Source organism: Sceloporus occidentalis, unplaced genomic scaffold (assembly GCF_023333645.1).
Source record: "Sceloporus occidentalis isolate IW3139 unplaced genomic scaffold, rSceOcc1.0.p SCAF_2, whole genome shotgun sequence".
NCBI classification, from domain to species: Eukaryota; Metazoa; Chordata; class Lepidosauria; order Squamata; family Phrynosomatidae; genus Sceloporus; species Sceloporus occidentalis.
The window spans coordinates 271267968-271295714 of record NW_028316982.1 but is presented as its reverse complement, the minus strand read 5'-3'; the positions used below and the strand labels follow the sequence as shown (position 1 = coordinate 271295714).

Genomic DNA, 27747 nt, shown 5'->3' with positions numbered 1-27747 from the left:
GCAATGGATTAAAGCTACAGGAAAAGGGATCCCAGCTAAACATTAGGAGGAATTTCCTGAGAGTAAGGGCTGTTCGACAGTGGAACACACTCCTTCCTCGGAGTGTAGTGGAGTCTCCTTCCCTGGAGGCTTTTAAACAGAGGCTGGATGGCCATCTATCGGGGATGCTTTGATTGAGAGTTCCTGCATGGCAGAAGGGGGTTGGACTGGATGGCCCTTGGGGTCTCTTCCAACTCTATGATTCTAAGAGTCAAGCCAAAAGATGGATGAAGAGCAGAGCAGAGCGGGGAGTGAGCCCTGGCAAGGCAATGACTGGGAGGGAAAGAGGAAGCTAAGTAAACGCACAGAATTCCGGGGAGTCTTTGCAAGCTACAGTAATAAATCAATTCATCCTTGCAAATTGTGAAAAGCTGCTGCTCCACTAGCTAAGCGGAGACTTGTCCGCAGCCCTTTCCTCTTGCCTGGAGATGAGACTACTAACACTGGAGAATTTGCACCCTTGTCTCCAGACTGGAGATGACCCATGGAAACGGCCAGGCCCTAAAATCTGGCCATGTTATTTGCTACCCTCTTGAGACAAAAGTGAGAAAACCAGCTGAGTATGCCACTATCAATGGCTCCTTTGTTAGCGGCAGCCCAGCATTTCTGTTTTTTTTAAAAGAAACTTGCAATGTGGGGGTCACCACAAGCGTTTGCTGTTAAAAGATGAGAGGAGGAGACCCTCAGTGGATGTCGTCTGATCCCTGTAAAAGTGTGGCACGGTTTCACTGAACAAGACACTCACTCACTTCATTTCCAGACAGACCATCAAAAGGTCCACTTCACCGGCCTTGTTGTTATATGGAACCAAGACAGAAGAAGGCACTAGCTATCCATGGACTGTGTTTATTCCTACACAGCTGGGGGAAGAAAACCCATGGGAGAGAACGTGGTGCTAAAACAACACAACAAGACTGGATTCCTATTTTTACAAATGAGTAATGTCTTTGGGTAACGTTCAGCCAACTTGCAAATCTTTCAGCAAGTGATGACAAAAAAAAAAAAAGCAATGAAATCTGTCCCTCTTGGCATGACACAGCTCTCCGAAACTAAGAGGAACCTCAGTACGTTTTAGCCCTCTAACTAATAATTTATGGTTTTCGCCACGGAGACCCTCATGTGCTTCCAGACCTAGAAAGCAATCCTGATGGATGTCTGGGAAGGAACTGGAAATAAAACTGAAAGAAGATCAAGAGTCTGTCTATGGAATTGTACATCTCTGCTTTCTACAGCCCCCTCTTTCTCTCAGAATAAAATTATTTCTGCAAAAGCTGACGACATGCAAAACTCAAATGGTCAAAATCCTGTTGAGGTCTTACGCATGGGCAAGTTCTCCTACAGAAGCAGTAAGAGATTTTTGTCTGGTGTGCAATGCTTCTAGTTCAAGGTTGCAGAAGTGGAGTTGTGCATGTGGTGCCATTGAGCATACTTGCATTTTGTGCATGGATGCGCACACATATGCATGGCAGTTTCACAGGTATGTACATTGCACATTATGTGTTGCACATCCAGTGGCACATGTGCATTTGGTAGTGCTTTGAGTTACACTATTTATTTATTTATTTATTTATTTATTTATTTATTTTTATCCTGCCTTTCTCCCAAAGTGGGACACAAGGCAGCTAACAACATACATCACAATCCACTAACAAAACTGCACTGAGCAATTGGCACATAACTCCTTGAGCATAACATTACACGCTGTGTCACTGACATCGGGCTTTGACCATCATCTTTATGGTGCCACAAGACACCTTGTTCTTAGAAGCAAACAAGAACACCCTTTGGGCAGTGGTTGCAGGCAACGGCTAGAAAAACCTTTGACTACCTTCTTTTTAATAGTAGGCTGTGACTTGTCTAGCTTAGCGGAAGATACCAGCCATTTTAAGCCTTTGTTATCTGCACGGCTAGACAGCTATACAGTCCTTTCTCCGAATTTGCGAGGGATCCATTCTGGACACAAATTTGGAAATTTGCGTATATTCAAGCCCCACAGCTTTGAATGTCTGTGTGCTCCTGCGTGCGGCCATGTGCACATGTCACAGGTGCATGCACCATTAACTTTAATGGAGATCACTCCTCTGTGAATAATAAAAACTGCAGATCTGAAGTCTGTGAAAGTGGAAGGAGGACTGTAATTTGTGCTGCATGTGGGAACCCTTGATGTCTGGTTGGAAGCTTCAGGTGATGCAAAACCCCATGGCTTTCTTATTGAGATGCTGGAACATAGCCTCAAAATGGACTTTTCCAAGCTTTGGCACAAGAAGGTCAGAGAGGGAGAAAATAGTGACTCTCTGGTCCTCCAGCTGGTGAAGGGATGGATTACTTATTATTGAATCTATGCCAGGCTTTAAACACAACTTTAACAGAGCTATCTAAGCCATGCAATATCCCTTGAAGACAGAGTCTGCCATCGTTGATATCTCATTTAAAGTTGACACTAAAATACAGAATGATTCATTCCCCACAGGCTTTGCTGCACCCAGGCTCCACTGGGAGGTTGATATGGGGAAAGAATTTAGGGGGTGAATCCTGACATTTTGACTCCAAATTCTGGATTCTGGGTTCACACCTGAATACAGTTGCCTATCATACAGCCCAATCCTAGTCATGTTTACTCAGAATCAGATCTTTGTGTGCTCCTAGGTACTATAGTTTTTTGTGGGTTTTTCTGGCTATGAGGCCATGTTCTAGAAGATGCCAGCATCTGTGGCTGGCATCTTCAGAGGTGATGCTTCTCTGAAGATGCCAGCCACCGATGCTGGTGAAACATCAGGAACAAACTCTTCTAGAACACGGCATCATTGCCCAAAAAACCCACAAAAACTATGGGTGCCAGCTGTAAAAGCCGTTGTCTTCACCTTTCTGAATTTCCTTTCTGAATCTGATTGCCCAGTGTATGAACATCTGAAAGTCCTGGATCTCCTTGACACTACATACATGTTCCAGTGTCTGGAGCAGCAAATCAAATCAAAACAAAACACCAAGCTTCTACACAACATCCCTACAGATATTTAAAGCTAGTTCTGTCATATCGTTTCAGTGTCCTCCTTTCTCCAAGCTAAGCATAACCAGATCCCTAGGCTGCTCCTCATGAGGCTTGATTGCCGGACCTTTGATCATCTTAGATTCATAGATTGATAGAGTTAGAAAAGACCCCAAGGGCCATCCAGTTCAAACCCATTCTAACATGCAGGAACTCTCAATCGAAGCATCCCTGACTGATGGCCATCCAGCCTCTGTTTAAACACACCCAAAGAAGGAGACTCCACCACCCTCCAAGGCAGCAATGCATTCTAGTGTTGAACAGCTCTTACTGTCAGGAAGTTCTTCCCAATGTTTAGGTGGAATCTCTTGCTGTAGCTTGGATGCATGGCTCCAGGATCTAATCTCTGGAGCAGCAGAAAACAAACTTGCTCCATCCTTAATATGTCATCCCTTCAAATATATAAAATGGCTATGATGTCACCCCTTAGCCTTCTCTTCTCTGGGCTAAGCTACTCTTCATATGTTTCCAGACCCTCCACCATTTTAGTCGCCCTCCTTTGGACACATGGCTCCAGTTTCTCAACATCCTTTTTGAATTGTGGTGCCCAGAACTGGACACAATATTCCAGGTGGGGCCTGACCAAAGCAGAATACAGTGGCACTATTACTTCCCTTGATCTAGACACTGTACTTCTGTTGATGCAGCCTAGAATCACATTGACTTTTTTAGCTGCCGCATCGCACTGTTGACTCATGTTCAACTTCTCGTCTACTTGGACTCCTAGGTCCCTTTCATACGTAGTCTCCTTAAGCCCGGTGTCCCCCATCCTATATCTATGCATTTCATTTTTATATTGTGGTGTCCAGAACTGGACACAGTATTATTCCAGGTGAGGCCTGAGCAAAGCAGAATAGAGTGGCACTATTACTTCCCTTGATCTAGACACTATATTTTTGCTCGCCCTTTCTTGGTCACCATCCAGCTTGTCCATACCCTTCTTGAACTGTGGTGCCTAGAAAAAAATAGCTACACAACAAACTTGAACTGTTATATTAAAAATATATTGTGTTGAACTCACTGATTCACTTTGGTTAAACATCCTAAAACCTTCCCAGGATTTGTTTGCCAGCTATGAGCAGAGCAAGAATACATTCAGAGAGTGTGTCAGAGACCTCTCCTGGCTGAAAAAGGGAGCTGGGAGACCAGCTATGCTTTTTCCTTTCTCATGGCTCAGAGGAAGTATAAGGAGTACTTCAGCAAAAGTGATGTTTTACAAGTGAATGATAGGAAAGCAACCATGATGATCTGGAAATCAGTCCCTATGAGGAATGATGTGGGGAGCTGGGTAGTTTAGCTTGAAGTAAAGTAAAGCTTTTTCTAACAGAATGAGGCAACCGATTTACATTGATGGTTTAACTTCATTGAATGACTTCTGACAGAATTTCAGAATTCAGTTTGTTCCAAAATTTCAGCAGTGAGTTAACTTATTGATTCGTTAAATGAGAACGTGTGCTAAATATAGAGCAAATTTCACATCTTCCAGCTGGTTCTTTACCCAAAGCCTAGTTCTCCTAGATTTCTGAAAAATGGATTCATGCTTTCTAAAAAGTCCTGGAGGGCATTACAGTGTTTAAATTTCAGGATTCAGACCACTGCAAAGCCAAATGCAAAGATGAGAGGTGGACATTTCTCCACCCCATTATCTGTCTGTCTCCATAGTTGTCTGTGCTGTTGTACTGCAATCAATCGTATTGTATGGGCTAAATATAGGATATGAAGATCTCTTCTTCTAAGAAGGCAACCACTGACAAGCCCTCGTGCTCAGATGAGTAGAGTAACAAATGAGCATACTGCTAACCTTTCTGTTCTCAGTCAGCCACCAATGCAAACAGCCAAGACAAAATGTGGTAAGTTGCCAGAGCCCACAGACTCAGATCTATCCTTTAGTGAAATCAAATGTTCAACTGCTTGTCCTGAATCAGACTTTTTAAAACTGGAAATGAAACTAATAAGTAGTTCATAGAGCGAGTACATGAAGTTGAAGGCATTACTATTATATTTCAGCTAAAGGAAGGTAAATTGTTAATATGAAATATCAGGTACGTCTCTATTTAGGTTTGTGCCCTTAAGAAAAAATTTGTTTAGGGGGTGAGAGTTTTAGATAAATATAAGGGAAATATATACTATTCTCTTTTGCAAATATCCCAGTAAAATAATTTCAATGTAAATCTTTGAATGTATTTGAACATAAAATTCAGACCATTCTAACTCAGATAACATTGTTTAGAGCACCTGAACATTTATAGAAAATATTCCAGTCCTACTTTACCTGGAAAACCTATACCACCAGGCTAATAAAACACTAATTTAAAACAGTTAAAGAAGCATTTAAAACATAATGAGGAGATAAAGCAGCTTAATTAAAAGATCCTCCTGGAACTCAGAGTTAAGGGCCAAAGGCCTGCCTAAGTTAGAAAAATAGAGGGATCCCAAGGGTCACTTAGTCCAACCCCCTGCAATGCAGAAATATTCAACTACAGATCTCCTGCAAGATGCCCATTAAACCTCTACTTAAACATCTCCAGAGAAGGAGAAACTAATTACCTTCCAAGGAAGTCTATTCCACTATCAAACAGCTCTTACCTCCAGAAAGTTCTTCCTAAAATTTAGAGGGAGTCTCATTTCTTGTACAGTCAGCCCTTCTTATACACGGATTTGTTATACACGGATTCAAGCATACATGGTTTGAAAATGTTCAAAAAAAGTATACATTTCAAATATCAAACCTTGATTTTCCATTTTTTATAAGGGACACCATGTTGCTCTGTCATTATATCTAATGGGACTTGAACATACACGGATTTTGGTATACACGGGGGATCTTGGAACCAAACCCCAGCGTATAACAAGGGTCCACTGTAATTTGAAACGACTGGTTTGTGCCCTAGGGCTCATTCCCACTTACATTGAAACCGGTTTGTGAGTCGCCTTTGCTCCATGTTGGTAAATCGATTCCAAAAGGTCCGTCGTTCCCACTATGAAAGTGGATCTTTTCATTATGTCCTTGTAATCACTTCTTTTTTGGCACGATTGTTGTCCCACAAGTTTGTGCCGCTTTAAAATGCATGTCAATCATCTGTGCATCATCAGTGACGTAAGCAGCAGCCCAGGCAGCCCAGCTTGGCAACCATTAGTTCCTCCCCTCCAGAATGATGTGACTGAGATCCGTCGTTCCCACTCATTGAACATGCTTCAGAATCGATTCTTTTCAAAAGTGCTACCGAAGAACTAGTGTCAGGAAAAAGCAGGTTTTTTGCATTTGCCTCGCTTCATTGTGATTGAAACTGATCACAGTAGGATCAGAACCAGTTTCAAATGGGAATGACGGTCATATAACCTGATCAGCAATTTGCTTTAAATCATAGTGGGAATGCAGCTTAGTTTTTAAAGCAGCAGGAAATAATCTGCCTCCCTCTTCTGCTCCTATGCTTCTAAGGCTTTCTGATGAGCGGAATTTGGCTTTCTCTTCCCTTCATATGTTGCTGTTGTTGTTAACTGCCCTCCAATCATCCCCGGCCCATGGAGACCCTCTGGATGAGACACCTCCAAACCCCCCCTGTCCTCATCTGCTCTGCTTAGTTCCTGCAAACTTATACCTGTGACCTCCTTAAGAGTCCATCCATCTAGCATGCAGCCTTCCTCTCTTCCTACTTCCCTCTACCTTTCCTAGCATTATTGTTCTCTCCAATAAGTCCTGCTAAAGTATGACAGCCTCAGTTTCATCATCTTGGCTTCCAGGTAGAGTTCGGGCTTGATCTGTTCAAGAATCCATTTGTTTGTCTTTTTGGCCATCCATGGGATCCTCATCACTCTTTTCCAGCACCACATCTCTAACAAATTGCTTTTCTTCTTCTCTGGTTTCTTCAGCCCCCAGCTTTTACATTCATACATGACGATGGGGAACACCTTGGTTTGGATGATCCCAGCTTTAGTGTCTAGCGTCATATCTTCGCATTTTAGGATCTTGCCTAGTTCTTTCATAGCTGCTCTTCCCATTCCTAGTCTTCTTAACGTCTTGACTGCAGTCTTCTTTCGCTGCTCTGAATATGATTGGCTGAATAATCCTCCCGCATACTAATTTTGAATTTGTGAGAAATTTCAGTTTGGCTCAATAGGAATACAATGGGCCCTTCGTATCCCCTGGGGTTTGGTTCCAGGAACCACCGTGGATATCAAAATCTGTAGATACGCAAGATCCCTTATATACAATGGAGTGCTATTAATATTATTAGTATTATTGCTACAACGGGCCCTTGGTAATCATTGGAGTTTAGTTCCAGGACCCCCCATGAATACCAAAATCTGTGAATGCTCAAATCCCATTAAGTACAATGGCACAATAAAATGGTGTCCCTTATATAAAACGGCCACATCAAGGTTTGCTTCTTGGAATTTATATATATATATTAGTATATTTTCAAGCTATGGATGCATGAATCCATGGATAAAAAATTCCATGGATATGGAGGGCTGACTGTATTCTGATTTTCTCACAGAGACGGTTGAGCAACAAGCAAACACTCATCATGGCGAGGTTTTCCCAGGCATTAGGGGGATCCAAAGTTCATGTTCCGGAAACGTGAGCTTTCCCCAGGCCTCCAGCATTTCTCCGTCAACAATGGCGGAGCCAAAACAGATGCCAGCTAGATGTTTTGATGTCATGTTCTCTCTGGCTAAACATACCCGGCTCCCTCAACTATTCCTCAGTTTCTAGACTTTTTACCATCTTAGTTGACTTCCTCTGGACATGCTCCAGCTCACTAATGCCCAGAACTGGATGCAGCACCAGGTGAGGAAGTAGGAATCCATCTAGACACATCACACATAGGAGTTTATCACACTGGGGCTGGTTTTGGCATTAAAAGAGATTAAAGCACATTTAAAGCATCCCACAAATAAAGCGGAAATGGTGAGTAATTGCATGAATGGTTATCACATGCAATTGCGCAAATAAAGTGATATTGGAAACGCATGCTTTGTCGCTGAAATCCCGAAAGTAAAAAGGTGCACATTGATGCTCCTTTATGACCACTTTAATGGCGGGTTTTGTGCGATGTCAAGTGAAATCATTATGCACAATTACGCAATTTTCCCAGAATATTCACGGGATAAACTCCCGATTTCCTTCGTGTGATAAGCTCTATAGATGGCACAAGGTAGGAGCCTCATCACATTGCAACAACCAAAATAACAGAACAATTCGCACTCAATCCACATGCGAGGGGAGGGATGATGCTTAGCATTAGGGAGGGGGAGGATGTTTCATCCCTCTGATTTTCCTGTGGAACTGTGTGCTCCTAATGTCTCAAACAAGTGAGCCAAGCCACATGCTACCCAGGGGAGGTTGAAGAGGAAAAAATTTAGAAAGCCAAACTTATAGTCCATCTTGATCAGAATGTTTAAATCCTCTTAGTTCATCCCAATTAGAGTAAACCCAGGTTAAACAGGGAACCAAGATGCATGTAAATCCCATCGATTCAATGGCTTTGTCGAGAGGAAGGGCAGTAATCATATCGTCCTCCAGATGTTGGACTGCTAGACCCATCATCTCCAGCCAGCATAGCCCATAGTGAGGAATACTGGGGGCTGCAATCCAAACAACATCTGGAGGGCTAGAACACAGGACAATGGGTGCAAGCTACAGGAAAAGAGATTCCACCTAAACATTAGGAGGAACTTCCTGACAGTAAGAACTGTTTGACAGTGAAAGATGCTCCCTTGGAGAGTGGTGGAGTCTCCTTCTTTGGAGATCTTTAAGCAAAGGCTGGGTGGTTTGCTTGAGAGTTCCTGCATGGCAGAATGAGGTTGGACTGGATGGACCTTGTGGATGGCCCTTTCAACTGTATGCTTCTACATAAATACCCTTAAGGCACCAGATCCTGTCTGATCTTGGAAACAAAGCAGGGCCATCCTTGGTTAGTACTTGCATGGGAAACCCCCCAGCAAAGACTATAGGTCCTATAGGCTCTGTTTCAAAGGAAGAAACTGGCCGAACCACCTCTAAGTAATCCTTGCCTTGGAAAACCCTATCAAATTGATGGGGTCACCGTAAGTCAACAGGAGACCTGAAGGCACACAAAAAACACACACGATTTGTCCATGTGCATTTTCTGTTGGAAACCTACGTCTCTTATTTGGGGTGCCTGAACTGCAAACTCTAGGTTCAGATAAGACACTGGCCACCATCCTATTAGTGATGTATGTAAATATAAGTCCACCTTACACCTTCACGTGTCTTCATTTGGTTGCTGTGGAGGCTGGTATTCTCTTTTCACCCTCCGCATTGATAAAAGACAGGTTTGCTACCACAGCCCTCACGAATGGCCATGCCATGGATGATGGCAGGTGCAAGGGACTGGAGAAGGATCTGGCCGTGCTGCATAATCAGATGCAGACCAATGACATTATGTGCCGAAACCTCAGGGATTTCACTGGACTAGGTTATCTGTCTGCATCTGACTACTAGGCATAGCCAAATGCTTTTCCAGACCTCTCCCAATAGCTACAAGTGGCTGTTCATAGGATTGATACCAGCAAAACCATGAATCCCAGTGTGTGTAAGCATAGCACAGGAGCTCTTATGCTATGCTGGGTAATGTAGGATCTCATTGGTGGTTAGCCTCCCTTCCCCACTTCACTCTGTTAGCCTATAGAAATTACAGTCAGTCCTCTATATTCATGGATTTGTTGTCCATGACTTGAAAATATTTTGAATACACACACACACACAAACACACACACACGCACACACACACTGGTCCTTCCACATTCACGAGGGTTGGGGGGGGCGCGCGAAGGAACCCCATGAATGTGGAAAAAACACAAATTAAAAAACACAGTTCTTTTTATCAAAGAGAACATGTCTCTAGGAATCTCCAGGTCCTCCAGTGCAACTCTATGGCCAACATCTGCCAGAAGTTGACCATAGAATCAAAATGCCTAGTGTTTTCTCTAGGAACTTTTAGGTTCTCTGGCACAACTCTGTGGTCAACTTCTGGCAGAGTTCTGCTGGAGGACCTAGAGATCCCTAGAGAGAACATAAGAATCAAAACCGCAAATGATCAAATCTGCAAAAGTCAAAGCCGCAAATGTGGAGGGCCAACTGTAAATTCTAAAAAGACTTGATTTTGCCATTTTATATCATTTCATTATGCCATTGTATTTAATTGGACTTGAATAGCCACTGATTTTTGTATCCATGGAGGGTCTTAGAAGCAAATCCCAGTGGATACCATACTATACTATACTATGAATGAAATGCACAGTCCAGTGTAACTCACACAAGTGTTTCAAAGTCAGTTCTTGCTTCACCTTCATGATAATGGCATCACCTCTCTGTCTGAGAAGGAAGGATTTCAACCAAGCTGTTCATAAAGACACTTGAACCCAGGGCTTCTAGTTCCAAATCCCAGGGATTCTAATGTCATTGTCATTCAGAGAGAGTTGTTGTGCGACTCAAAAGAGTGTCATGCATGTTGCTTTCCATCCACCGATCCATCATATCCCTGACTCAAATCTCTCAGAATGGACCAAGGGGCCCATTCCTTTCACACTAAATTTGAAGGAGGTTCCTTTCAGATTACACAAATATACCACAATGATTCCATTCTATTTGTCATGCTTCCATCTTACTGAATCTTGGGATCTGTAGTTTAGGAAGGGACATAGAGAATTGTCCACCAGAGAGCATTACTGCCTCACCAATCTACAAACTCCAAGATTGCACATGATTCAGCCACGGCAATTAAAGTGGAATCATAGCACTACAATTGTTTAGTCTGAAAGAACCCTGAGTTTCCTGCTTCTGGTGGCAAATGCCCTAAGAGTATGATAAGAAATAACGGCCTCATTCCCACAACCTTTTAAACTGGATCGCAGTTTGGCTTGAACTGGTTCAAATGACCCTGGTTCCCACTTAAACCAAATCGCTGAAGCGATTCAATGAGGGGGGCCATGCACCAGACCCATTTAACCCAAATTTTTTAATGCTGATTTTTTCCTCATCTTTTTCAATAAATTGTTTCTGCGCAAGTGTGAACCAGATGCTGATCGGAATCGATTAACATTTGCCCTTCGACCAGCTGGAGCGGGTCCATTTTGAATCAATTCATGAATGTGAACCACTGATGGGTTATTTTACAGGGGAAAAATGCGATTGGGGCAAATGTAGTGGGAACCACACTCCGCTGTCAAATCAATCCATCGATTGGAATCTCACATGGATTTATCTGTAAGTGGGAATGAGGCCAACATTGTCATCAATGTCTCCGACTGATGCAGTGACTAGGGATGGCATCTCTCCTCTAAATGCCTGTCTGGAGTTGGTAATGGGCTGGATGAGGGAAAACAGACTCAGCTTGAATCCAGAGAAAAGTACTGGTGATAGGCTCTGCTGGCCCGGGGAAGGAAATTGTTCCACCTGTCCTGAATGGGGTCACGCTCCCTGGGAAGGACTCTGTTCGCAGTCTGGGAGTGCTTCTGGACTCGTTGCTCCACCTTACATCTCCGGTGGATGCGATGGTCAGGAGCACCTGCTATCAGCTTCGGCTGATACGCCAGCTGCGACCCTTCCTGGGCCGGAGGGACCTTGAAACCGTGGTACACGCTCTGGTAACCTCTCGGATGGATTTCTGTAACGCGCTCTACATGGGGCAACCCTTGTACCAAACTCGGAAGCTTCAATTAGTGCAGAATATGGCAGCCAGACTGGTCACTGGATGCCCCAGGGCCAGTCATATAACACCTATCTTGAAAGATCTTCATTGGCTGCCCACTCGCTTCTGAGTGCAATACAAGGTGTTGGTTATAACCTATAAAGCCCTAAATGGCTTGGGCCCAGGGTACTTGGAGGACCGCCTCTCCCCATACAATCCACCCTGCACTCTCAGGTCGGGCGGGAAACATCTTCTAAGAATTCCAGACACACGCTATAGTGTAACTCGGAGGGCATTCTCCATTTCAGCCCCTCAGCTCTGGAACACTTTGCCCGACGAGCTCCGTACAGCCACCTCCCTCGATGCTTTTAAAAGGACTCTGAAGACCTTCCTTTTTCGCCAGGCTTTTCCCCCATGAGCTCTTTTGTGATCCTTCTCCCCTTCTAGCGATGTACATATGCATTTTCTCTTGTCAGCTATGTGTATTGGGGTTTTTATGATGTTTTAACTGTTTTTATATTGTATATGTGGGGGGTTGGAGGGTTTTTTGTCGTTTTATATTGTTTTTATATATCTTGTACACCGCTGTGATCATTGAGGAATAGTGGTATAGAAATAAAATTTATTATTATTATTATTATTATTATTATTATTATTATCAAGACAAATGGATCTGCACTGCTTAATTAACACCAATGTGATACTTATATATCACTTGAACTCTCCATCCTCTAGAATCCTGACATTTATCGTTTGGTGGTTAGACATCTCAACCAGAAAGCTCTAGTTCACTCTGCTAACCTGCAACAAAGCAGCACTGTAGCAGAGAATGCTCACCAAACTACAACTCTCTGGATGCCAGCTAAAGTAGAATCAAGCAGAGATGATCCTCTAGTGTAGATACATGTCTCATTTTCCTCTTCCCTTCTCATCTCCCTTTCCTTTTGTGCTGTATCGTCCTACATTATAAGCTTAAAATCATAGAATTGTAGAGTTGGAAGAGACCCCAAGGGCCCTCCAGTCCAACCCCCTTCTGCCATGCAGGAACTCTCAATCAAAGCATCCCCATTGACAGATGGCCATCCAGCTTGAGGGCAGCACTGAATTTTCAAATATAGATTAGATAGATAGATGATAGACAGACAGACAGACAGACAGACAGAGATATGTTAGGTGTTCTGACTGTATTTACAGCTGTTGAGCAAAGTATCAAAGCCATAAGAAACCAATTCTGCTACAGACAGCTCTCTGAATTTTAATAACAAGAACAGTTTTATCTTTTTAACTGTATTTTATTCTTTTAATAAGCAATCTCTTTTAATATTTTAATGGTTCTACTCTAATGTACCACTTTTCTATGTTTTTAATCATACTCTTCTTTTAATATTGTGAGCCACTCTGGGTCCAAGTTCTGGGAAAAGAGCGAGATACAAGTAAATATCATCATCATCATCATCATCATCCAAAAAGCCAACAATTCCCACTCAAGAGCTAGGTGCAGATTAGTCCTAGGTTTTCCTCCACCAACCGATTCCATCCTTCATTCATTCATTCATTCATTCAGTCAGTCAATCAATCAGTCAGTCAATCAATCAATCAATCAATCATTGATTCATCGATTCATCCTCTGTCTTTCATACTTTCTTCTTGGTGGCTTTCTATTCTGGTTTACTTACTGGCATCATTTTCCAAAGTAAAATAAAGGAGCAAGCACCCCAAGCCAAAAACAATCTCTCGGACTTCTGGGCTCATTTTCTTCTGCACGAGAAGCGAATGAAATGTATATCCAAATATTTTGTCCTCCTTCTTTCTTTGGAGAGTTTCCAGGCGTCTCTAAGAAAGCCCTTGGGAAGAAGAAGAAGAAGCAGCAGCAGAAGCAGCAGCAGCAGCACAGCTGTGCCAGTCTGCAGAGTCTGCCTTGCACACCCACCTGGCAGAGCACTGCCAGTTCCCTACCAATGCTCTCTGGCGCATCGGCTCTGCAGAGACGCCTCCTTTAGGGAAAGCCAAGAAATAGATGTCAATTTTGTTTAAAAAAACACAATAAAATAAAAAATCTGCCTTTTAAATTCTTCTTCTCCACCCCCAGCTTCCCAAATTTTCTTCAGCAAAGCAGCAGGAGGGCCAAAAAGATTGGGAAACTTTAACCCACGCTTTCCCTAGCACTGACTTACTTTCTCCCACTTCTTTCTCCACGATTAGGAGAAAGTTCTTCTTCCTCCTCCTCTTCTTCTTCTCATTATTATTATTAGTAGTAGTAGTATTAATCCAAACTAAAGACTTTTTTTATTATTCTCAGAAGCATTTCGAACTGTCGTTTTGATATCGTTTGTTAATCTCGGTTGTTAACATAGTCTCTGTTTTAAGTTTTCTCAGGGTTATTGTTTGTTTTAATGAGATAATGAGTCTAATCATTTTTATCTTATGAGAATATATATCATTTTTATCTTATGAGAAGTCGAAGGCTTTCATGGCCGGTATCCACAGATTATCCATAAGATAAAAATTTATTTTATGATTTTTCAGACTGCAAACACATAACCGTTGGCAAGTTATGTGTTAATTTCATGATGTCTGTAAAAGGCTGTATAGATTTATTGTGCGATATAAATAAACATTAATAATAATAATAATAATAATAATACTTAAAAATCACAACAGAGTGACTTATATGGGAGAGTGTGATGTTTTTAACTTTCATGTCTTTCTGTTGACTTTATATTGCTTTAACTAGATGACATGAATTGTTTTTTAAAAATTTACTGTCACTATATATATATATATATATATATATATGTATATATATAAACTCAAAAACCAAAATCTACATCCAAGTGCATCTGAGGAAGTAGACTGAAGTCTACAAAAGCTCATGCTGCCAATTTCTTTCTTTCATTGAGTCTCAAAGCTGCTACAAGATCTCTCTACATTAAGATCACATTATATACATAATATAGTTTTTTTCTTATGTAATTTTAAAAAGAAAGATAGCAACAACAGTAATTTCAACATTGAATTTCTACATTAACTTCAACTTCCTCCTACTTTATCATTAATGTTCTGATAGCTTAAACTATTATTATCATTATTATCCTTTTGTCACTCCATTGCATCTATTTTCTTCTTTGTCATATTATCTGTATATTTCACCTCTAATAATTGAGCTTTATCTCAATTTAATAATGTTCCAATAAACACAGAAAAAAACAGTGTACATAGATTGAGACGTTCTGGTATCATAAGACATAGACTTGTATTGTTACAGTGACCAGTTTGTAATTCCACATTTTGTATTGATAACTGTCTATAAAATAAAACCTTTCCATTTTTCCTTCCAGCATTTTACTGTAAAGTTTTAAAAATGTTTTTCTATTGTGAGCCGCTTTGGGTCCCTTTCTGGGAGAAAGGCAGCATAAAAAATGAAATAAAGAAGCGAAGAAAGAAAGAAAGAAAGAAAGATTTTTCTAGGCCAGCCATGATGAGGCCTGGAGTGTCATCATAATCTCTTATCATCATAATATCGTGATTCTCATCTTCACGAGTCTCATAATCTATTTATTTATTTGTTTCATTTTCCTGCCATCTTTCTCGCAAAGAGGGACCCAAGGCGGCTCACAAGATAAAAACACATTAAAAACAAAGTTTTAAAAGGCAATTAAAATAACCTAGGACTTTATCACACTACTGAAAAAGATGGGAGATTAGTGATATGCTCCCATCAATAGTGTGCAATGATGCTAAGATTTTCACACGACGTTGTAGTTATCGTGCGATTATCCTGTGAATAAAGAGGCATTCTAGTGCTGCTTTTTGTTCATGGGAAAATTCCGTGAATAAAAAGTGGCGCTAGAATGCCTCTTTATTCATGGGATAATCGCACAATAACTGCAACGTCGTGTGAAAATCTCAGGGGGTCACTTCTCTCCAGGATGAAAAGGAGCCATTGTTGAGCACCCTTTGGGTTCGGCCAGTCAACCAATTACAAATCCATGTAACTGTTACTTTGTCTGGCCCACATTTTACAAGCTTGTTTGCAAGAATGTCACGGGGAACCCTGTCAAAAGCCTTCCCTTCATCTACCAAGCTGGTAATTTTATCAAAAAAGGAGATCAGATTAGTCTGGTACAACTTCTTTCTTAAAAACCTCACAAAACTACAAATCCCATAGGATGCAGTTATCAAGGAACTATACTTGCGTAATACAGTATAAGAAAGAGGCATTGGTATCACTGCCCTAAGGGACTTCCATACACATCCTTTCAATGGATAATTAGGGTATGGTTTCCAAACACATTCCAGAAACCTTTTAATTGTTGCAACCAGGAATCCTGCCCAGGAAGCAAAGAATCCAGAAAGGCTGCCGAAACTATTCAAGACCGCTGGAGATTTGATGATCTCTGAGGACTTTATCGTGCGAGCCCCGTTCTCGCTGCAATCACACAATCAATGAAAACACAAACATACCGGTTTTGTGCACAACCATTATTGCATGTCTTTGCAATTGTGCAACTGGGTTAACTGCTGCCATGGAGCTTGTCTTCTAGCCTCCCCTCAACCCTGCCTCAATCCCCAGCATACCTTTTGTTTTGTTTTATTTTAATTAATCTTTAAAACAGACTTCCAGAGCTCTGCTACTGCGAGTAAAGTATTTTTAAAAGAAATAATTAGGAAAACTATGTAGAGGGAAGCAGGCTACTTGAGAATAGCAAAGGGGAAGGAGACAGGGGAGGAGAGGGGATTGTGGCACCAAGTGACTGTCAATATTGCAACTGCCACAACAGCAATGTTTCACACTTGAAGAGTCCTGGGATTGCTGCACAGTTGGGAGATATGGATGGGTTTCCCCCATCAATGAAAAGGGACGCACTAAAATTGGTAAAATTCTGGAAGAACATTCACATAATTATTGAAAAGATGCTACAAATCAAATTTAAAATGGACCCCAAAATACTTGAACGCTAAGGAAATGCCTAAAATAGAGGAGTGGTTACTAAAAATTATGGAATTAGCGGAAATGGACAAACTTATAACTCATTTGAACAAAAAAGAGGTGGAAAGGATAGAAGAAGAGTGGTCTCCAGTTGTAGCGCATTGTTATAACATATGGAATTAAAGACAGGATAGATGCGGGTTTTTTGATGAACAAAATTTGCTTAAATATGATTAAACATGGCAAACCAAAATATAAATCAAATGTTGTATTCCAGGGAACTGTCAAACAAAGTATTGTGATAGGTATGATGACAATGTTGCAGGAGATATTCGACATAAGTTGATAAAGGGCGCAGATGCACAAAATTAAAAATAGAAGTATAGTTACTTAGCTGATTGTGGAAGTCTAAGATGGCAATGATGCATTCGTATGTTTGTGGTCATAGAAAATTCTAGATCACGTTTGATGTAAATAACAGAAATGAGCCATTTTTATGGATATATTTTTTGAAAAAATTCAAAAGGGAAGCACTAAGCACACTTGGCAGAAACAGCAGCAACCGGCCGGAGGCAGCGTCCTGTGATCAATATCGCCCGAGGGGCTATTTTATGATTATAATCTCAGTTTAAAAGGTGTGCGTAGTAATCTCCTAAGTAAGCAGATTCACCATCAAAGGAGCCAAGCCATTCCATAACCCACATCAGCTGCAGAGTAAGGCTGGGGCATGCTTATTCCCTGCAGGGCTGGTCTTGGTCTGGTTACCATTTGCCAGCAACACAGATTGGAATGATAAGACTAGTTATAGTTTGTGTCTTGAAATCATAAGAGGAATTAGAGCCAAACAAACCGTGCTGCTGTTTACACTGCTGGAAAACCTGATCAAGAACAATCATTTGTTGCTCATTCAATGTGAAGATTTCATCTTCTATTACATTATTTGGTTCCACACTGCATGGTGCAGCCATGAGAAAGTAAGGAGACCCTTGCTAGTTCAGGCCAAGGGTCCCTAGTACAGTGGGCCCTTGGTATCTGCTGGGGTTTGGTTCCAGGACCCAGTTGCTCCCCATAGACACCAAAATCCGTGGATGCTCAAATCCCGTTAAATACAATAATAATAATATAATAATAAAATTTTATTTATATTTCCCCGCCTCTCCTAATGGATCAAAGCAGGGTTACAGGCTACTAAAATCGATACATACACAATCTAAAAATATTGCATCAAAACATCAACAATCAGACATCCAAGGGCAAGGCCGAATATCATTGACAGATAGGCAGATTGGTCATCACTCCTCAGGGGGGAAAGCTTGATGAAAGAGCACTGTTTTAAGTCTCTCTTTAAATGTTTCCAAGGGGGTCGTGAGACAGAGCTCTTCAGGAAGACTATTCCACATCCTCGGGGCCATTATTGTAAAGGCCTTTTGGGATGTGGAGACGTATTTGGAAGATGGTGTTTCCAGTAAATTCTTCCCGGACATCCTGAGAGTGCGGGGCGGATCATATGGGGAGATGCAGTTCCTCAAGTAACTCGGGCCCAAGCCATGTAGGGCTTTATAGGTAGTGACCAACACCTTGTATTGTGCCCGGAAGCGAATGGGCAGCCAGTGAAGATCTTTCAGCTTAGGTGTTATATGGTCAAACCTGGATGCACCGGTGACCAATCTGGCTGCCATGTTTTGTACTAATTGAAGCTTCCAGACTTGGTACAAGGTAGCCCCATGTAAAGCGCATTACAGAAGTCTAGACGAGAGGTTACCAGAGCATGTACCACAGTTTCAAGGTCCCTTTGGCCCAGGAAGGGTCGCAGTTGGCGTATCAACCGAAGTTGATAGCAAGCACTTCTGACCGTCGCATCTACTTGAGATGTCAGCTGCAGAGACGAGTCCAGAGGTACTCAGGGGGAAGTGTGACCCCGTTCAGGACAGGTGGATAAATTTCCTTCCCCAGACCTGGGGAACCTACCACCAGTACTTCTGTTTTCTCTGGATTCAGTCTGAGTTTGTTTTCCCTCATCCAGCCCATTACCAACTCCAGGCAGGCATAACAAAATGGTACCTCTTATATAAAATGTCAAAATCAAGGTTTGCTTTTGGAATATACTGTATATCTTTGACTATAAGTCGAAAAATTTATGCCCCAAAATTAACCCTAAAATTTTGGGTAGACTTATATACTGGTCAATATGTTAGTAGTGCTTAGAAAGGTCCTAAAGCAAACAAGCCTGATGCCCCAATCTCCACTGAACACCCATTCCTTCCCTCTCTAGTCCGTTTTGCAAGCCTTTGCTTCCTATGGAAAAACTTCTCCATTTAAATCCACTTTCTTCTTTCTCTAGTCTGTTTTGCAAGACCTGGCTTCCTATTGAAAAAAAATCTCTGTTTAAAACCATGTCTCCAGTTCCTTTTGCAAGACCTTGCTTCCTGTGGGACAAACTCTCCATTTAAATAATAATAATAATAATGTTTATTTATATCCCGCCTCTCCCTTCCAGGATCTACTTGCTTCTCTCTCTGGTCCCTTTTGCAAGCCCTGGCTTCCCATGGGAAAAAACTCTCCATTTAAATCCACTTGCTTCCTTTCTCAATCTGATGTTAAAACCTCTCTTCCAGCCGCTGGGAATCGGTTGGGAGAGGTCCAGAGAAGGAGAAAGGGAGACAAAAGTGGTATTTCTCCCTTTCCATCCGTCCTTATAGGCCCCTAAGTTTTGCCCTTGACTTATCCACAGGTCATAGCAAAACCCAGGATTTTGACTCTGAAACCTTCCCTCAACTTATACATGAGTACAGTATATACAGGGAGTGTGTGTGTGTGTGTGTGTGTATCATATTTTTAAGATGTGGATGCTTGAATCTATGCATAAGAATCGGTGGATATGGAGAACCAACTGTGATCTGGTTATAGAACTTGTTTTAATGGTAACTGATATTTTACTCTATTGCATTGTATGGTTTTTAAGATGTTGTAACCCACCTTGATTCCTTGAGAAAAGGTGGGTTATAAATAAATCATATTATTATTATTATTATTATTATTATTATTATTATTATTGAATCATGGATTCATAGGATCATGAAACTGGAAGAAACCCAAAGGGCCATCTAATCCAACCCCTTGCAGAAATAACAGATGAGCATCCCTGTGTCATGGTCAACTCTCTCTTTAAAACTTCCAGTGAAGGAGACTTGTGATGCAGCTCATTCCAGTGCTGGACAGTGCTTACTATCAGGACATTCTTCCCAATGTTTAGATTTTATTGCCATATGAACCCATTGGATCATCTTCTAGTCTTTGGAGCATTAGAAAACAAGCTTGCTTCATCTTCTACATTGATGGTTCTCAAACTCTGGTATTCTAGATGTTGTAGACTAGTCCCAATGCTCAGGAACTTTGGGAACTGTAGTCTGAAACATCTGGAGGAACAAAGGCTGAAGGCCACTGTTGTACATGACATGGTTATCATGAAAGAGGCTGGACAGCTCCCTGCTGGGGAAGCTCTAGCTCAATGATCCCCAAACTTTGGTCCTCCAAGTGTTTTGGACTTCAGCTCCTAGAAGCCACAGCCAACTTGGTCAACAGTCAGAAATTCTGGGACTTGAAGTCCAAAACACCCGTAGGACCAAAGTTTGGGTACCACTGCCAGGAGCTGGACATCTTGCATTGAGCAGGGAGAGGGATCTGATGGTCCATAGGACCTCTTCCAACTTTATTATTCTGTGAGTCTCTGTCACCTGTCTCTCTCCTCTTTTCTCACTTGAACATACCCAGCTCCCTAAACGTCAGGGTTGGTGGTTTCCAGATCTTGGTTACCCACACACTGAAACATTCCAGCTTGTCAATATACTTCTTTAATAGGTTTTCCAGAACTGGACACTATATTCCAGGTGAGGTTTGATCAGGGAAGATAGAATGGGACTATAAAGCATGTGCTTTATAGATTATAGCAAAGCCTTTGATGTTATAACTCATGAAAAACTATGGATCATTCTTAACAAAATGGGTGTGACACAACATTTGATTGTCTTGATGCACAACCTGTACTCAGGACAAGATGATAGTGTTAGACAAAATACAAAGACACAGAATGGTTTCCAAATGGCAAGGGGTTAGGCAAGACTGCATTCTCTCACCCTATTTGCTTAACACTGAATATATCATACTTAAAGTAGGAACAGACTTGAAGAAAGGAGGTGTATTGGAGGAAGGCACATCGACAATTTAAGATACGCAAATGACACCATACTGCTAGTAGAAAATAGCAAAGATTTGGAATGACCTCTGAAGAAAGTCAAGGAAGAAAGTGCAAAGGCAGGTTTACAGCTGAACATGAAGGAAAAAAAATAATGACCACAGATGATTGACGTAACTTTAAAGCAGATGATGAAGACGTTGAAATAGTCCAAGGTTTCCCATACTTGCCTCAGTCATTCATCAGAAGAGAGACTGCAGACAGAACATCAGAAGAAGACAGAATGGGAACTGCAAAAAAAGAAAATGCTGTATTAGCGTCTTCTACAAATTGAAAGTCTCTTTGTTACTTTTGTTGTTGTGTGCCTTTGAGTCATTTCCAACTTGTGGCGATTCTAAGACAAACGTATCGTGGGGTTTTCTGGGGTCGAAAGAATGTGACTTGCCCAAGGTCACTTAAGCGGTTTCCTTGGTTGAGTGGGGATTCGAATCCTGGTCTCCAGAGTCACAGTCCAATGCTCAAACCACTACACTGTGTTGGCTGTCTTTGTTACTCTAAGAAAATAAAATGTATGATGCACAGTTTGGCTTAAAATTATAATGTTTGCAACATCACAAGTACAGTTTATTCAGATAATAAGTACAAACAGAATTTATGGTTTAAAACATTTAGTTTTTATTACAAACTATATGTGTCTGAACTATAAGGGATACTTAGACTCAGTTTATAAGGAACAGGAAGAAGGAAATTGTAAAAGAGGAAACCATCAGGATTAGCAAAAGAAAAGAAACTATTTTGATGCCACTGGCTCTCAATGTAAAGCAGGCATAAAGCACTCACTCCCATAAAGAGAACTGAGAAAAGGTAGTCAAGATGCAGAATTGCAACACTCTGATCTTGTATTTAGTCTTACATAAAAATCTTTATGTAAGACAGACAGACGGATGGATGGATGAAGCATATAGTTTTCATTCTTGTTAATCTGAGCTTGAGAAACTTGCTTTTGGGACTACACCCCCCAGAATGCCAAGCTAGTGTTTGGGGATATTGGGATCTATAATCGGACACATTTGGATGATGCCGGGCTGGGGAAGAGTGTCTGTAATTGTCTGTTCATATCCTTGGGTTTTGAATTAGAGAAGGTACCTGGATGGTGGAATGTATAAGAGAAAGGTGGTTTATAAGGCGTCAATGTGGTCAATGTGGAACGGTGGTTTGAGTGTTGGACTAGGACTCTGGCCAGGAAATCCATTGGGTGACCCTGGGCAAGTCACACTCTCTCAGCCTCTGAGGAAGACAAAGGCAAACCCCTCTGAACAAATCTGACTCAGAAAACCCTAGGAGACAGCTATCATAAGAGTCGAAGGCACATGATAATAGCAATAAATGTATATAGCCAGAGAGGGTAACTGTAGCACTCCAGAAGTTGTTAGACTGTATCTCCCATGAATCTTCACCATTGGCCAGGACTGATGGGGGCTGCAGGCCAAGAACATCCGGAGAGGCACAGATGTTCACCTCTGGTTTCTCTTTCAACACTTCTTTGAGATGTAGGTTATGATCACACACGCAGAGCAGCATCAGTACATTACCCATGCTCAGCAAGTATTGGAAAGGGAGGAAAGTTTATTTTTCTCCCCTCATCTCGATAGTCAGCTTAATGAGAGATGTTAATTGGTAGGCAACTGTAATTTGATGGTTTCCAGTAATACGCCCTGGTTATTCAGGATCAATTTGAATTGGAGAAAGGACAATTTATCTCTGTGCAACAGGGACATCTGCTGGAGATAAATGCTTGTAGAAGTGTGATCGAATGTGGATTTTCCAGCCCAACACTACTGTGTGTGTGTGTGTGTGTTGTGTGACTTCAAGACATTTCAACTTAATGATGACCCTAAGATGAACCTATCATGGGGTTTTCCTGGCAAGATTTGTTCAGAGAAGGTTTGCCATTGCCTTCCACTGAGGCTGAGAGGATGTCACTTGCCCAGGGTCACCCAGTGAGTTTCATAGCCACGTTGGGAACTGAGCCCTGTACTCATATCCAGGGTAGCTGTGTTGGCCATGTAGCAAAGTACATTATCATCCAAAAACCAAAAAACAGTGATACCTTTATGGGACCAACCAAAATGCACATTATACACATTGCAAGCTTTCTAAGCTCATGGAGCACAACAAGGAATTCCAAAAGAAGATCAGTATATGTTTTAAAGACTATAGCAAAGCCTTTCACTACAACTAACACAAACAACTATGGAACACTCTCAAAGACATAGGAGTGCAAAGACACTTGATAGTGCTGTTGAGAAAGATATACTCAGGACAAGTTGGCAGTTTAGGGAGGTAATTCTGACTGCATAGATCACAAAAACCTATGGAAGGCTCTTAAGAAATGGAAGGGCAACTACATCTTATAGTCCTGATAGGGAATCTGTTCTCAATACCGGCAACTGTTAGAACAGAATATGGACAAACAGAATGGCTCCCAATAGGCAAAGGAGTCAGGCAAGCCTGCATATTATCACCATACTTGTTCAACTTGTATGTAGAAGAGCAGGGCTAGACTCAGGAGTTTGGCTTTGCTCCAGCGATTGACGTGGGATATAACTTTAAAAAAGCAGACCTTATCGCATTTCCATGTTGTCGGGGAGTACACAACCCGTCTGCAACCCAGGCTTCTCCAGGCTCCTCCCGTATCTGTTCAAGAACAAGATTTTCCTGTTCTTGAAAAGATGCGGCAGCAGCTCTGGTTGCAAACAGGCTGCATACTCTCCGGTGATGGGGGATTGTGATAAGATCTGCCAGTGCGATAAACTCCTTAGTAGAAGGAGTAAAGTTAGGAGGAAGGGATATGTAGATGACACAATAATACTAGCGGAAAGTAGCACAGGCTTGGAACAATCACTAAAGAAAGTCAAAGAAGAAAGTGCAAAGGCAGGTCTAATGTTAAACATAAAGAAAACAAAAATAATGACCATGGGGGATTTGTGTAAATTCCACCTAGATAATGAGAAAATTGAACGAGTTAAAGATTTCCCATACCTTGGATCAAACATAGATCAGAACAGAGACTACAATCAAGAAATCAGAAGCTTAGGAATGGGAAGAGGAGCTATGAAAGAACTAGACAAGATCCTAAAAATGGAAAGCGCATCCACTGAGCCCTTAAGTTAGAATCGTCCAGCTCATGGCATTCCTCATCTCTATGTATGGATGTGAGAGCTGGACAGGGCAAAAAGCAGACAAAAAGAAAATGAACTCATTTGAGATGTGGTTTTGGAGAAGAGTGCTGAAGATACCATGGACAGCCAAACGGACAAACAAATGGGTCCTTGAGTGGGTCAGGCCAAGATGACTAAGTCAAGTCTGTCATACTTTGGCCACTTTATGAGAAGGCACAACTCATTGGAAAGGCTGAAGGTAAAAGAAGGAGGGGAAGACTGCATGCCAGATGGCTAGACTGACCAGGGAGGAGGACAAAGGCATAAGCTTGCAGGGCCTGAGCAAGGCAGTGGAGGACAGGAGACTTGGAGACATCTCATCCACAAGATCACCAGGAGTCAAAGGAGTTTATCACATGGGAGGAATTTCTCTTAATTTCGAATGAAAAGAAAGTGGGGCCAGAATGCATTCATGTGAATTCGCTAATTCAGCAAATTTACATGAATTCGAATTGCGTTCAGACTGACTTGCCGTTGCCTGAAAATAGCTTGCCATTGCCTGAAACTGCGTGTGGTAGTCTATCATGCAATAACGTGAAACCCCATGATTGCGTTCAAATTGCCATTGGATTATACTTCCAATTTCCCTTGTCTGATAAACTCCAAAGTCAACTTGAGGGCAGCTAACAACAACCGACTTTGCTCATTTTTTAATTTGCAAATTCTCTTATTATTTTGTCAACTGACAGTCGTTTCAACATTTCACATCCAATAGAAAGTACTGATAAAGATGATAATTTGGATTGGGATAATCCAGACCACAAATTATTTTTTGTACAAAAATGCTCATCTGCCTTCTGCATTCATCCCCAAAATTGACAAGTGAATTCAGAGTGCAATGTTTGTATCTGCAGAGCTTGTCACCAGATTTTCTTCGATTTATGCTGACAACAATTCTGATGCTATATTGCACTCTGGAAGTAATGTCGAAAAGAATTTAAAAATTGCCCACAAAAGAATTTTCTAAATCTTGATGATATTATAGTTGGACTGCAGTCTGCTTTGCAAACAATTTAATTTTTTTACTTTTTCAAAACTGTGATAAAGACCATTACAAGAAGCTGAAGCCTTTCACGGCCAGCACCCATAGATTTTGTGGATTTTTTGGGCTATGAAGAGTTTATTCCTGACGTTTCTCCAGCATCTGTGGCTGGCATCTTCAGAGAATGCTGGTATGGAAGTGAATGGGGCATATATACTATTGGTTGAGGGAAGCGATTTACATGTTAATCTGTGTATTGTTCTGTTGTTGAATAGCAAGGTGTCAGGGGGTCTATTGAATTCATGATCCATTGTTTGCTGGGAAACCCTCCTGACCCTGGGTGGGTTCTCATTTGCATTTGCTGGGTCTTGATTTTGCTGTTTTTCAGGACTGGGAGCCAAACTTTGCTTATTTTCAGGGTTTCTTCTTTCTTATTGAAGTTGTCCAGGTGTTTATGGATTTCAATGGCTGTGCATTCTGACCTGATGGCTGTTGGCATGGTCCAGAATTTCAGTGTTTCCAAACAGCATTTGATGCCCAGAGTGGTTTATAACCTGTTCTGCTACTGCTCCACTGCAGATTGGGTCAGCTGGAAAAATCAGCAGAAGCAGAACACATTATAAACCACTCTGGGCATAAAATGCTGTTTGGAAACACTGAATTTCTGGACCATGCCAACAATTATTGAGTCAGGATGCACAAGGAAGCCATTGAAATCCATAACATCTAGGCAACTTCAACAGGAAAGAAGAAACTCTTAAACAAAGTTTGGCTACCAGTCCTGAAAAACACCAAAATCAAGATCCAGCAAATGCAAATGAAAACCACTCGGCCTCATTGCCTGAAAAAAATCCAAAAAACTCTAATTACAGGTAGCTCATCTTTTCAAGCTCCATTGTCAGTCTATCTATAATAATATAAAACACTTGAACTCATTTATATCACACGTCGCAAGAAATTTCTGCAAAAACAAATTCATGATCAGATAACAATTTTTTTAATATGAGTTATTAAATGAAACCCAAAGCATATTTACTGAATATGGTTGATACAAAAATAGATGGAAGGATTTGTGGTAGTATGCTTTATATGATTACGGTTGCTAGGTTAATATTTGCAAAGAACTGGAAGTCTAATATCACCTCTGCAGTAGAAGATTGCCTTACAAACACCTATAATATGATGAATATGGGTAAATTGTATTAAGGAAAGATAATAAAGATCTGGATAGTTTTGTGGATCATTGGAAAGAAGTAATAATATTTCTGAAAGAGAAATGGGGGAAGAGAAGAGTGCTAAGGTTAGATGATGATGATGATGATGATTGATGATGATGATTAAACTTTATATAGCGCTGTAAATTTGCACAGCGCGGTGCATACAATAAATTAAAATAGATAAAATAACCTGCCTATGGCGTACATCCTACGAAAATAATTAAAATAATTAAAAATAATACATACTAGTACATGTTAACATTCAATAAAATAAGATTAATGAGAAAAATAACCGATCAGTCGCTTAAAGCCCAATAATATATCCTAGACACAGAAGCAGGTATAAATCATATAAATTGAACAAATTACATTGTAAAGTGGAAAGGTCTGTAAGGATATAGATTAAGAATTAAAGTAAAGTGTTGACTGTGTAAAGAAGAAGATTGCATTGGGACAAAGTGGTTTAAGGAGGATTGGAGAAATGTAGCGTGAATGCGTGGCTTTTGGGAATATTAAAGGGTTTTATGGAACGATAGGAAAGTATATAAGACATGTTAGGTTAAATGTTACATATTTACGTGAGCTTTGGCATATTACGAAAATGGACGCAGAAATATGAAATGTGTAAGTTGATGGAAAATGAAAATTAATAATATCAAAAAAACATTTAAATTTGAAATGTATCTGATCAATTTCAGGGGCCTCTGGAAACGTTAATGCGGCCCAGAATAAGAAATATTATGTAAAGGACATTGTTTCAAAAGAGTTGCTCTACTTGGGACTAACAATTAATGTTTTAAACCTCCCGTTAACAACATTGGAAAGGCCATTGCCCACTTTCTATTATTCAGTGAAGACCAAATAGCCTTTGCATTTTATTTAAGCGGGTATTTGATATACAATATATCATCAGCCGAGGTGCTTTTCAGCTTTTGAATGTATTTGTGTGGTTCTATATACTGGTTTTAAATGGTTTTAACTGTTTCAAACATTATGTTTTTATCTGTGAACCACTTTGGAAATAAGTAAATAAATCAATATCGGAATAAATAGATAAAACGAATAAAATGTAACATTGGTCAGCCTCCAATAGCTTTATTATTATTATTACTGTTTTATTAATCTCTTGTGGACACTTTATGCATTTGCTAGCTTCTTGTTGGATATTATAGTTTCCCACAGTTGTGTGTGTGTGTTTTTCCTGTTAAGTGTGAGTCACTTAAGAGGTTTTTAATCAATAAGTTGATTTTAATCAGCCAATTTATATCAGTTTTTAATCTTTCCTCATTTTTTAGTACAATCGTTTTTTAAACGCCTATATTTGTGTTTCAGGCACGTATTTCTGTGACTCAACAACAGTGTTTGTTTCACAAGTGTGTTAAGTTCATCCCTATTCGCACAATTTCTGTGTCATCATCATGAGGTATCGTCTCCCAGGCGGAAGTGACGTCACCAAGCTCCCT

General features: G+C 40.9%; 1 protein-coding gene across 1 annotated transcript in view; it reads right to left on the bottom strand.

Moving 5' to 3' along the window:
* Positions 1-13494, bottom strand: part of LOC149320182 (chordin-like protein 2) — a 36492-nt gene extending 22998 nt beyond the window's left edge. The window contains exons 1-3 of the mRNA XM_089508293.1: positions 13419-13494; positions 9445-9455; positions 3801-3816 (exon numbers count right to left, since the gene is read on the bottom strand). Coding sequence (XP_089364419.1) covers positions 3801-3816; positions 9445-9455; positions 13419-13494 — 103 coding nt within the window. The remainder of the gene's footprint in view (positions 1-3800; positions 3817-9444; positions 9456-13418) is intronic.
* Positions 13495-27747: the final 14253 nt, after the last annotated feature.